This window comes from Aptenodytes forsteri, unplaced genomic scaffold, assembly GCF_000699145.1.
Source record: "Aptenodytes forsteri isolate BGI_AS27 unplaced genomic scaffold, ASM69914v1 Scaffold241, whole genome shotgun sequence".
Taxonomy (NCBI): Eukaryota; Metazoa; Chordata; class Aves; order Sphenisciformes; family Spheniscidae; genus Aptenodytes; species Aptenodytes forsteri.
In genome coordinates this window covers 9,259,086-9,271,573 of record NW_008795252.1, presented here as the reverse complement: position 1 = coordinate 9,271,573, position 12,488 = coordinate 9,259,086, and the positions used below count along the sequence as shown (strand labels likewise).

At 38.2% G+C, this 12,488-nt stretch overlaps 1 protein-coding gene across 1 annotated transcript; it reads right to left on the bottom strand.

The window, feature by feature from the left end:
- Nucleotides 1–4,039: 4,039 nt before the first annotated feature.
- On the bottom strand, nucleotides 4,040–12,488 carry FGFR1OP2 (FGFR1 oncogene partner 2). Its single transcript, XM_009279031.2, has 5 exons — nucleotides 12,354–12,488; nucleotides 11,076–11,193; nucleotides 10,020–10,162; nucleotides 7,544–7,657; nucleotides 4,040–6,793 (listed from the first exon to the last, which is right to left on the bottom strand). The coding sequence occupies exons 1-5, from the start codon at nucleotides 12,486–12,488 to the stop codon at nucleotides 6,656–6,658; spliced, it is 648 nt and encodes a 215-aa protein (XP_009277306.1). The 3' UTR covers nucleotides 4,040–6,655.

Here is a 12,488-nt window from a genome sequence, read left to right as displayed (position 1 = left end):
ATCCTGTTGTTCAATGGCATGGACATCAGTAACTCTTCAGGAGGGTGTTTTTATTTTTAATTAGAGGCCAAGGATTGAACTTGGCTAACAGGTAGGTAAGACTGCTGATACTTCTAACAGGGCTTAGTCATGAATTCAGCCAACCACAGTGACCTCTGGTGGCATTGGGTTTGGGTAGGAGAGAAAGTGTTTTACAACTTGCCTGTTTGAGTGCTGTGTGGTGCAGAGGGAAGAACGGGACCCTTTTTGTCTCTGCTCTGGTCTCTCCTATGTCCCATGTGAGATCTGTTCTTCACTGCTGCTCTCAGGCTGAGCCATATTCTGCTGCTCTTGGGTGAGCTTGTCAGCTCTGGAGCTCCTGGCGAGCTCTGCTCACAAGGAAAAGTCTCCTCCTCTATCAGATCTCTTTAAGTAGGCCCTAATGTATTTCTTTAACTCCTTCTTTAATTTTTAGGTGACTAGGTTAGCACACTCCTGCTACTAAGCCTGAAGTGCAAGGTGTACATTTTTGGCTTGTAGCGTCTAGGCAGCAGGCTGGGTTAAGACCCTCAAAATCATCCTTCAGCATTGCAGATCTCTTAGCTATTGCTCATCCACTACATCTTCTTTCCTGCTTCCCTAACTAGTGCCGAGTTACCCTTGCACAGCCTTTGCTTTTCTTTGCAATAGCAAAAGAAATGTGAGACTTAAAGGATTTCTTTGGTCCCCTCCCTATCTGTCTCTTACTCCAACTTGGAACATATGCAAAAACAGCCTTTCCCAAAGCCTTCCTTTTTATAAGTTTTCATTGACACTTCTCGCCCCAGTGAGGCTCTCCAGCTTTCATTCTGTCCTTGCCTAGAGCTGTCCCTTATCTGAAAATGCTTCCAAAGAACAGGAAGCCCTTCCTGAGAAATAAATATGCCCCATCTTAAAATATGCATTTTTCACTAAGCCTTTGAGCTTTCCATCTCTCTTCCTAAAACTGGCAGCAGCATGTTGTAGGTTTGTGTGTGACCTTTGCAGTGGTATCTGTGGTGGGCTTTGTTATAACTTTGGTTTCTGGTCTGTTTATCCAGTGAATAGTCAGAATAGGAAGCGTTGAGCTTTTGGTAAGTAAATATCCTACGGATAAGTATTGTAAGTGTTAGGTCAATGTGTTCTAGCTCAGTGGCTGAGATGCATTGATATATCCCTGCCTATTTATTTGAATTTTGTCAATATTCATCTGGTTAGGTTGTCCCCCCTGCATCTTTGATGTTTCAGTTTTCTTTAGAAACAATAGTTCCAATACCATTTTTGTTTGTTCAAGAAGATGCTTGTTGTTTAACTTTTTCTAATTGATATCAGATCTTGTCTGCTAGCACATAGCTATAGGCAGACAGCTGTCTCCTGTTTGAGTATGCAAGGCTTTATACTTTCATGCACGTTGGGGGATGACAACTTCAAAACAGAGCAATAAATTAGCTCATTTTTGGGGGTGAGAGGGAATGGGAAGAAAAAAATGGTTGTGTACAACTTACCTACCTGCTTCATAACTGGGTCTTCACAAGTCTGTCTTGTCAAAAAAATTGCAATTTTTCCGTGTTATCCTTAGTGCCTTTTGGTGTAAAACATATTATCTAATGTGCTCAAAACAAGCTGGATTCTTTTTTTTTTATCCTGAATGCTCTGGGGAAAAAGTCATGCAGGAAGTAAAAATGCACAGATAATATGTATCGTAGGAGGCAGCTGCTGTTTGCCTAGCCAGTAATTTAATGAGTTGCATATGATGATTCATTTTAAAAATTGTTTCCTATGTTCCTGAGTGTGGTATTGGAAAACCTAAGGCACTGATCGCCCTGAGTTCATCAGTGTTTGTATTGTTTGAGCTTCCAACAACTGAACTTTCAAAAGTGTATCTAATGCTTTTCACTGCTGAAATAGCTGTCCTCAAATGTATTTCTTAAGGTATTTTTTTTTTAGGTGAGAACATTGTAGGGAAACTATTCATTGTGCCATTCTTTAAAAAAGGTAAAACTTCACCTTAGGACAACGGAAAAAGGGATTGCAGTTGGAGTTCTGCTTGTTTCTCTTGCGCTGCTGTTCTCTAGCTCGTGTCTGAGGAGTATTGCCAGCGTGTACTTCTTCCAAGACTGGAATTATTAAATGTTTCCCTCCATGTTGAGCAGTTGTTTTGAGGTTTTTTTCTAGATGTAAGAGGGTTTTTTTCTGAACTTGGAAAATGATGTTGTCTGATACAAAGGCGTGGCCACACTGGCTCCCAACAGGCATGCTGCTGCATCAGAACATGTCTGGGGAAGGGAAGTGGTTGCAGGCAGCAGGAACATCAGTACCTTCTCTCATACAGTCATTGAAATAGAATCCATTTTATTTTGCAGCACACTTTAATATGTGGAAGCTGAACAATTTTGTTTAAGTTAGTCTGCTCTGCTGTCATCAGTATGAAATACAACTGCATTGCAAATGAAAGAAGTAGGATGGGGAAAAGGTGAGGCTGAATGTGACCTACACCTCTACCAGGTATGTGCATGTGACATAAACCAGCTCTCTGCTGTGCGTGGTTCTCCCAGCACACTTTGGTGTTCTGGAAGGGTAAGTTTAGCAAGAGGTCCTCCATTGGCATTATACAGAGTCTACTTTTCTGCTCTTTAAATGGTAACAGGCATTTGTTTGCTGGTGCTGGTTTGGGGATGTGTGCGGGAGAGCATATAGATTTTTTTTTTTTTTCTAGGACAATAATGAGATGGTTTTGTCTGCACACCAAGTTAAATGAATTCCTCGGAGAAGATGCCTTCTGTGACAATCATGCAGACAGCTGGTGGCCTTTGGACACCTACAGCTGAATGGTGTTCCCACTGCATCTTGTTGCTTTTTCTCCTTTTTTTTGGTCTCTGGTGGCAGTGTGTAGCTTGATGCTGCTTCCAGAACTTAAGTGTTACCAACAGCATGATGTTGAAAAGGCTGGTAAAGAAGTTGTGTAATGTTAAATTACTCCTCTACCGTTGGAAGTTCCTTCACTTCCAACTTAGGATTTCTTTTGCTCTCCTGTCTTGTCTTCCCACTGTCATGGTATACAACCTGTCATACTGTGACCAGTGCTACAGTGTTCTGTTAGCCAGTTTAACCACCTGTCATCTCAAACATCAGTATCTGCAGAAGGAAACAAGTGCATGTTTTACACTCAAATAGGAGATTTAGAAATTCTTTTTTTAATCAGCAAAAGTGCTTTTAAAGCTTAACGTTTACCAACTAAAACCGAAAACCTCCTAAGCCAATGTAAATTTTTATTTTGGGTATCTACAAAGGGATCCTAGTAAATGTAATTCTGCATGAAAACAGTGCCATTAGCTCTGTATTTTAACATAATCTTCTAATCCAATGCGTGTGTGTTAAAAAGCCAAAGCTATTTAAAGCTTTTAGTTGTACCAAACAGCCCAATTTAGTTTCAAGCTGCCCTTCAGTTTTACCTTGGTTGAATAGCTGCTATGTGTATTTATGACTAGCTTGACATTTATTACCTGTCTTTAAAAACAGGATTTGACACTGAGAAAAAGTTTCTCTTCTGAGAAATCATGGGGAAGTAGAGAAAACATTACATTGTCAGCTTATGAATGTAATCCACCACCGTTCTCAGTTACACATCACAGAGAAAGGAACCCAAGTGAAAGCGACTTTTTTATCTTCAAGAAAAAAACCACAACTGTCACATCATATCTGTGCCAAAATATGTTTTGATCCAAAAACCAAAGCCCAGTGGACTGCTTTTTGTTTATCCTTACTGCTCCTCTGTATTAGTAGAGTTCCAGTTGTTCATCTGAAAGATGAGTAACTACCTGTGCAGAAGTGATTGTTTGTCTTCCGAGAGAAAACGAAGACTTTACAGAGGATTTTTTCTCTTGCTATACAGCAACATGAATAAAAGCACTAGAACTTGGCCTGCCTCCCTTGAAGTATAAAAATAAGCTGAGTAAATGGCAAAATGATGTCTTTTTTCTTGCATGTTACTAACAAGGCTTGTTTCAGATTCAGTACCTTGCTTTAATCATGAAGACATCCATCTTTTCGGTTACCTTTATTGATAAAATAAGTTTACTGTACAGTACACAACTCTAGCCATAAACTCTTCAAGCCATCTGCATTACAAAAATAACAGGTATGCAATGAAAAATAGTCACTCCACACACTGTGAAGGTTCTTTAAAATCCTAAAGTGATCAGGTGAGGGGAATGACAGGGGAGATGTATCAAATGTGAAGACTAGGAGTAGATAAATTAAGTCACGTTTTTTAACTTACAAAAATAAACACTAATCAAGCATTATTTCATAATAGAGCAACCTTAAAGAACTGCTACAGGCTAACAACCCTTCTCTGCTATACAACTCTGGAGATTGTATTTGAAAGACAAACTAGAAAGTCAGCCATGAAACTGCATTCAGCATTAAATGGATATAAATGCCCCTGATACCGGTCAATGGCTGAAAAGACACTTCTGAAAAGAATAACTTAATCAACTGAAACAAAATTACTTGTAATTTTGCAACAACAAAACACTCCATTAAAAACAGATGTTGCTTCTGATAAGTCACCAGCTTGCAAGCTACAGTAGAAATGCAAAATCTAAACTAGAGAAGCATTGGCAAAGTTTTACAGATAATAATAGTAGACAAGTAGATTTTGTGCTTGAGCTAGATGTTCCCCAAAAAATTCCCCCCAGATGTTTAGCAAGTTTGGAAATGGTTAAAACTCTTTTTCCATGCATGTGAATGTCTTCAATGTATTCTTAAGCCTAGAAACAAGCTAAGATGCTCTGGAAAGAGAAGTAGCAGTTTCTCCATTTATAAAGAATGCTGTGAAAATTTGGGGAGCTTGATTCACCTGTCCTTTCTGAGCCTTTCAACTGCATTTCCTGACACATGTATTAGCTAATTGAAAACTAGCATTTATTGTCTCTGCTAAACACTCCTCTTTCCCACCATGTCACTTGTTTCTCTTGAAAGCACTACGGGAAGGAGGGCAGCAACTGACAGCAACATAACAAAAATATTTAACTCCTTGTAAATTAGTTCACTGGGAACTGAAAGCTCACCCTTAGACCTGTGGTGCATTTACCTTGAGCCCACGGAAGCCATACTGAGTCAAAGGAAGCTGTATTTAAAACTGACACGCTTAGATGTGCTTGATGCTTAATTCTTTTTGCATTGTTGTAACCAAAAATCAGATTTGATTAAGTAATAGTTGATTTCAGAATAGGAGTTCAACTCCTTTTGGTAGGTGAGTTATTAAACAGCCAAAATACTCAACTGTGGGTGGCATTTGTAGATCCACAATTTTCTGTGGTTGCAAGCTTTCCCTCTGCTTCTTTGAGTATGCATTCCAAGTAAACAATACATTAACATGCTGGACAAAAAGTGATGATACACATGAACACTAGGAATGTTCTGGCTGCTTTGACCAAGAAGCGATAGTATGACAAACAAAAGCCAAATATGAATTATTTCGGCACCTCTTTACTACAAGTCTGTCTTGTGTAGCACTTCCACTGTACCCGCGTATGATATAAGCTGCACTTTTTGATCTAGAAAAGCCAATTCCTTTTCACTTCTGCAAGTATTTCAGGATTAAAAGCAAGCAGTCTATTTGTCAATACAGCATATTGAAACTTTTCCTAGTGCAAATGTTAACATGTACCTCAAACTTACCTAAAAACCTTCTTGATGACGAGTACTTAAGAAAGAAAAATGAAAGAGTATTGATTGCAGGCTGCCAACTTTGCCATAGAGCTTCTCCCTCCTTCCCCTGACCACCTTTCTGCTGCTGCTGTTTGGGTGCTTTCAAATTGCCATTTCCCAGTTAGGAAGTTTGGGCAGGCAATCGGAGAAGGAAATAGATGGGACTAACGTGGCTTCTTACCTATAGAGAACTGAGCCTGGTTTTCTCTCATAAAATTAAAAGCTAAGGCAGAATGATACTATGCTACCTGTGTTCCAGAAAACAAAGTGGGAGCAGCTCTCCGTGTTTTGAAAAGACAATTAAGTATACATATCTGAAAGAATCTTGTTCAATTTAAAATAAATATTGAACAACTGCAAAAGCATTGCTTATGTTTAAACAATTTGCCTTATATTTGAACAGGCTACCCTGTGGCTAAATAATTGAAATCCTTAAGTTTTATGCTGCCTATGTACCCCTTCCATTAAACAGGTTTGTTGCAAAATGAGAACTTATTAAAACTTACTACAAGGAAAAAACGTAACGTGGATCATGCACAAAGCAAATTCATAAGTTTTTTTTACTTTTTAGCCAGAGATCAGACTTTAAATCTTACCTTGATTATGTAATAGAGGCACCGAAACTTTGTATGAGCAATAATTTATATAAATTATGTGAAATCTTGTCTTTTATCTGTAAAATGACTTCATATAAAAATAATTCCCAACTCAGTAAGTGCATTAATCCATTTCCTACTGAAGTTAGATCTATGGCAATTAATCTGTCACTAAGGTTTTGTAGAATACCAATTCTAATTTCTTCTACGCAGTATAAAAGCCACTAAACTGGAGTTTAAGATGCATTAGCTTGCTGGTGCCCTATTCAGTAACAAGTGCTTGACAAGTGACCCCTGATACTCCGTTTGTAAAGTGTGCAATTGAAGCTTGTTGACTTCCACAGTCTTCAGCTTTTCCTCAGGCTCAAATCACTGCTTGTTACTAATCCTGACAGAGACGTACTCTCTGATGCATCTTCTTTCTTGAGGTTCAGGAACGATTCTCTAGTTATTTGAAGAATTTCTCTCAAGCCTTTGTTTTCTTGCTATAACCAGAGAAAGAAAAGGCATTTAGTAGAACTCCAGAAAGAAGTCAAGATAACTACCTTCACAATCTCCCCTCCCCTCCAAACCTAAGTATAAGGATTAAAATACTGATTTGCAGTCAGGTAGTGCTGTGTTATCTTCTAAAACCAAGAACATTAGGTTTCTGACCCTCTTGCTCTCTTGAATGGGCATTAAGCATCAAAAAAAAAAAAAGCTCAAAACACAAAGATGGGCAAGAAGAGGGCAAATAAGTTCAAATGTTGCGTTTCAAAAAAATCTCCCATTCTTTCCACACATCCTGTCCCATAATGAACTGCTTTGCTAGCACTTAATTAAAGAGCAATAGTGTTGACCCTCCAACGATAAGCAACTGAGACCCCGCTCAAGCACAAAATTATTATTAAAAAAAAAAATTTAAAAGCCAAAGGTGTGGGTATTATTATTTGCATCCTAGTGTCTTATTCATTAGGATGAATTTGTATTATTTTCTAGCTTTTTTTGCTACACAGAGACTTAAAAAAAGAGAAAGCTTAAGCCAGTATATAAATCACTGATTTCTGGTGATGAAGTATCGCCTATGCAAGACTTGACAGTAAGCTATAGTGGGGAAAATAGTACTTAGTCTTCCCAACAAGGAAAGTATAACAAAATAGCAGTGCGAGTGACTGGTACAGTAACTCAATATAAATAATTGTGGTAAGACTACTCCCTTGCTATTTGTGCCACTGCTGTTTTGATTTCATACTTACCTCAAGCTGAATGATACGTTCCTGCTCTTTACAGCCATGCTTTTCATCAATTTCAATGGCTTTTCTCATTACTGCTGCCATTTCTGTAATTTGGTCCACATGCACTTGCAGCTCCTAAGACATAAAAATAAAATAATGACAGCTTTAGCAATCTATTTTCTGCATTATTAAAAATAAGCAAAGCATTAAATGTGCGTTTTGACTGCTGTGCCACTTAATAAAAATGTGAACGCAGGCCTAAATTTGAGAAAACCGGTTCTCTATAACTTTACAGCACGAGCAGCTGCTATGGTCCTGTTTACTTAAATAAATCTGGTTTACCACACAGCGATGCCTTTTATTAGAATTTTAAATAAGCTTAAATGGGTCTTCCACAGTCCTGTTTACTTAAATAAATCTGGTTTACAGCGATCCCTTTTATTAGAATTTTATATAAGCTTAAATGACTGTCTTCCACATGGCTACAAGTTAGCCATGTGATTGCTCTGACAAGGCCTTCCTGTGTTGCAGGAGCTGATGTCTATCGTTTTGGATGTGTAGAAAGACTAAACCCGTCTAAGAACAGCAGGGTATGCGACGTCCTTTCCATTTGTTTCAAACCTGATCTCAAGTCCGGTACAGCCAGTACCAGCCCACGGGTAGGCATTTATCTCTTAAAAAGACCAGGTGAAGCGGTCATCCTCACTATGTCATACATTAGGAAATGCAGATCTGTCTATCGCTCTTTTTTAGATACTTCTGCTTGAATCCACTTCCAATTCCGGCTTATCTGGGATCTGGACTTCAGAGGTCCTTGTCCTTGCTGAATTGTAAGAAAAACTTTGGTGTCCTGACTGACCTCTTTGTGTCCGTTCATTAATGCTAGTAGGGTACTTTCCTATTATAAATAAATAACTACCGCACCTCACTGAAAGATTCAAGAAGGAGGGGGAAAAAAAAAAAAGCAGTAGTTTGGTTTGCTCTTGTCCTGTTGCACTACCAGGAGCGGGATGATAGGAGCCATTAACACAGGCATAGCAGCCTTTGCCAGGAAGCTAGATTTTAGATAATCTTCACTGTTTGCAAAGAAGTGATCTCTTACCTGGACCTTGTTGGTTCAGGTGACAGTTTATTTTCTTGCTGGCCAACCTACCAGCAGGAAATGCTTAAAGGGTCACTACTTCTTTCCTCCTGCAGATCTAGATAAAGAGCCTATGCCTCTTTGGTATTCATTGCTGTTCAGTTAAGCCAAATATTTTAATGGTATTTCCAGCAGCTTTTATTTTTCATTGTCTTTTCCTCAACTTGTCTTTTATTCCAACTGTACTATCATGCCAGCCTATTCATGTCTGACCTGACCTTTGGATAAAATTCACAACGGTTACTAACTAACATCGGGAAAAGCAGAACAGTAGGACTGAAATGAAGAACAGTATAGACTAAAGTTAAATCCCACCTTTAAATTATGAGTTTGACTGGAGGTCCATGCATGTAGCAGATGATCAGCTTGCCTTTAAACTACCAGAAATTATTAAATTACCATAAAGAACTGCCTCATTTGGAATCATAAACTTTACCTGATGAAAACAAATATGCTTTACTAAAACGAACATCAGCCCTTTCCATCCTTTCCTCTCTGCCATTCCAACTGCCAAAGCTACGGTTTAGCTGTTTACTCATTAAATGCCCACTCACAGGGTGGGGTGGCGGGGAAGGAACTTGATGTAAATCTTTATTTTCTTCTCAGTTTCCAGTGAAGGTGATTACATGAAATCTTTTTTCAATGAAAAACTAAATTTAGCTTGAAAGGAAGCTGTGATCGGTGGTAACAGAATGAGTTGGCGAGGATGTACCCTTGAGAAGGGCTGGCAAGGAGTTAGTGGTTTTTAGATATCCTGATGTCCTCCCTAATTCCTGTTTTGCCAGCTTACGTGGCCTCTTGATCAGTATGATTTAGGGCCTGTTCCAAGGTCACTAATGTTAGATCAGATGCTAACACAAAACTGTAAAGTTCTGCTCTGGAAGGCAGATGTGTAAAACTTTGATGCTGTAATATCAAACAATGCAATGAAAGTGTTTCTTTACGAAGACAGCCTCTAACATCTATGAACACTTTTTGTATCTCTCACCTTTTTATTTGCACACGTTGTTTCTTTTCTCCGAAGAGAAAAAGAAACACACACGTTTTTAGGCCTTGTTTCAGTTGAGCAAATTCAAACAGCACGCTTAGATCAGGGTCATTACTACCAACACACACTTCTCTCTTTCGTACAACACTGCTAAAAGAAATTGTTTTTCTATTTAAAGGAGGTGCTTCAGAAGCTAGTAAGGTTGACTTACTAGACTGATCAAGTTTCCTGTTCATGTTTCATGGACTACATTATAAAAAAATAGGACTTGTTAGTACAATGATATAAAAACTGAGACAAAGTAAGCTTTGGTCTGATCCACTACAAACTGACCTAAGTGTTAGGCAAAAAAACAATGAAGTTATTACCTTGGAATGTTGCTCTTTTAACTTCATTATTATACTTGGATCATCCTTTTTGCTTGCCATAAGCAATCTAAACATCTGTTCTCTGTACTTGCTCATTATGAGTTCCAAAGCAGACTGATGTTCTTCAAGAGATGTGCGTAGTTCTACCAACACAATTTTAAATTCAGTTAAAGTTTAACAGAGAAGAACTGAAACAAAATGCAAAAGTACTTCAGCTTGAGAAAACCGAAATAAGCCCTTAATTGAGTGTCCCCTCTCATCGCACCATAAAATCTACGTAGGCTCTGCAAACGCCTTCAGTGGCGAGTGCCCTGGGAAAATTCTTGTTCAGTCAGAAACAGAAGGTCTTTTGTTAATATGACTTCATATTCAATCCCTTTAGGTGATGTAAGCCATCTTGGGTGTAGCTGAGGAGCTTTACCCTAGCCACTATAAGCAACACCGTACAAAAGCTGGAAAGAAGTTGAGAGATCTGTTCTAATGTGCAGCTTGGTGAAATACGAGTTAAAAAATGCTTGTGTTCAAAATACACTAAGTCAAAGGACAAATAATTCCTGAGAAAAGACAAGATTCATACAAATCGAGATCATTGACTCCTTTGCTGAATATAACTGTTAGAATACCTAAGGTACTGCAGGAAAAACAGTATATTCCTAGTGTACAGAATTCCAGAAGGAATTATACTACTGCACTTACACTACAACTTGTCCTGACTGCTCCTAAATTAGTTATTTTTAGCAGTGGGAAAACACATTTCCAAATAGATACCTATATTGTAGAAGTAATTTATATTTATCTCCTCACTTGTGCTGAACATTAGATAAGGACTGAAAAAGTAATTTTCCACAAGTCTCTCTTTTTGTTAATCATAGTCCCAGTGGTTGGACATTAGGACTCTTTATTAGATTGCATTATGATCAGTTAAACTGACAAATTGAGATTAGAAGAAAAAATGTCTTCTACAACAATTTTTTGAGAATAGATCAATGGTAAAAGTCTCACTAATTCCAGTGGTGCAGGCTGGAACTTGTAAAGGATAGAATATTCACGTTTTACCTTTATTTTCCTGTTGCAATTCCCTGATCTGTCTGTTTTCTTGTTGGATACCCATCACTAATGTAGACCGAGGACGATGTCTAGCTACTTCATTGAGCTCTTGAATTTCTTCTTGGTACTAGTTATTTAAAAAAACCCAAAAAACAACCACAACATATTTGAGTAACCGAAGGCAAGCATTACTCAGCAAGTCACAAAGGACCAGTTCTAATGTCAGTCAAATGCTGTAACCAGCACGAGAATGCTTGTTTTTAAATAATAATATCAAACAAACACAAAAAAACACTTCTGAAGGTGTGGCTAGCATATTGCCCTTTAGAGACACAAAAGTATCACCTTTGTTTTTAAACAAGTTTCATACCTCAGATGTGTGTAGTGGGCATTATTTAACCTTCAATTAACGCAGGTCAAATTCACCATCAAGTAATTTAAAACTGATATACATATAGGAAAGAAAAACCATGAGGTATTAACCTCTAGATATTTACTGTGGCTTCCCAATACCTTAATCCACAAGGCTGCCTATGGGTACAAGTCACATGGACCTGAATGAATGGATCCTGACTCTCAACAAATGGGTAAATTTAATACTCTTGATTTGCAGTTATGAAGTCTCTGCATGGCTGGTTTTACAGGGATGAAGCACATGCAGGGTTTTATTATTTTACAGGCCCATTAATGCGTCCCGTGTTCTATTAAAATGACAGGATGAACTCCCATGTGGAAAGTCAGTAGACACCTTTATGTTTTTCCAGAAGTTCTCTAGTGAAAGTCATGCTCAATCTAGCACCATGCCTCGAATAGCTTAACATCAGAATGGAAATGATCACGAATAAGCCTAAGAGGCTGCTTTGAAACAAAAGGAGACTCTGAAAAGATAAGTATTCTGAACAGAAGAAAGCATGACAGGGCCTCTGTATGATTAAATGTGCATGTTGAAATTAATAAAACAAGCAGTATTTCACAGAAGAGCAAAACACAAGTCGCCACACAATGGTTTGTAAGATACCAACCCCACTTCTACCAGTGTTCTTCAAATAAATGCTAGTTTTCGATATTTAAGCTGGAGTAACAGAGAAAACTTCTTCACAGGCTCAAACTAAATATATAAACAACCTATTTTTAGATCATAGTCACACCTATAATGAAAATACTTAGTATGGTATTAAAGGATTAACCAAATTACATACTGATTGTACAGTAGCACACAAAAATGATTTTAAATTATGTGTTTCCGTGTTGTTCTTTTAATGGAGTAAACAAAGCTGAAAAACAAACCTGTTTCATTGCTTCAACCCGCTTGTTAAGAGCTGTAGTCTGTTCAATAAGAGCTTCTGCTGCGTTGTCATGTTCCCTTAGCCGCTCCACCAGCGCTTTCGCATCTGCCAAGGCTTTTTCAATTGTGCAACTCAT

Coding starts and splice junctions, on each gene's coding strand:
- FGFR1OP2 (XM_009279031.2), bottom strand. CDS start 12,488: ATGAGTTGCACAATTGAAAAAGCCTTGGCAGATGCGAAAGCGCTGGTG. Junction 11,194..12,353: donor GGGTTGAAGCAATGAAACAG/GTTTGTTTTTCA, acceptor TTAAATAACTAG/TACCAAGAAGAAATTCAAGA. Junction 6,794..7,543: donor AACGTATCATTCAGCTTGAG/GTAAGTATGAAA, acceptor CTCTGGTTATAG/CAAGAAAACAAAGGCTTGAG.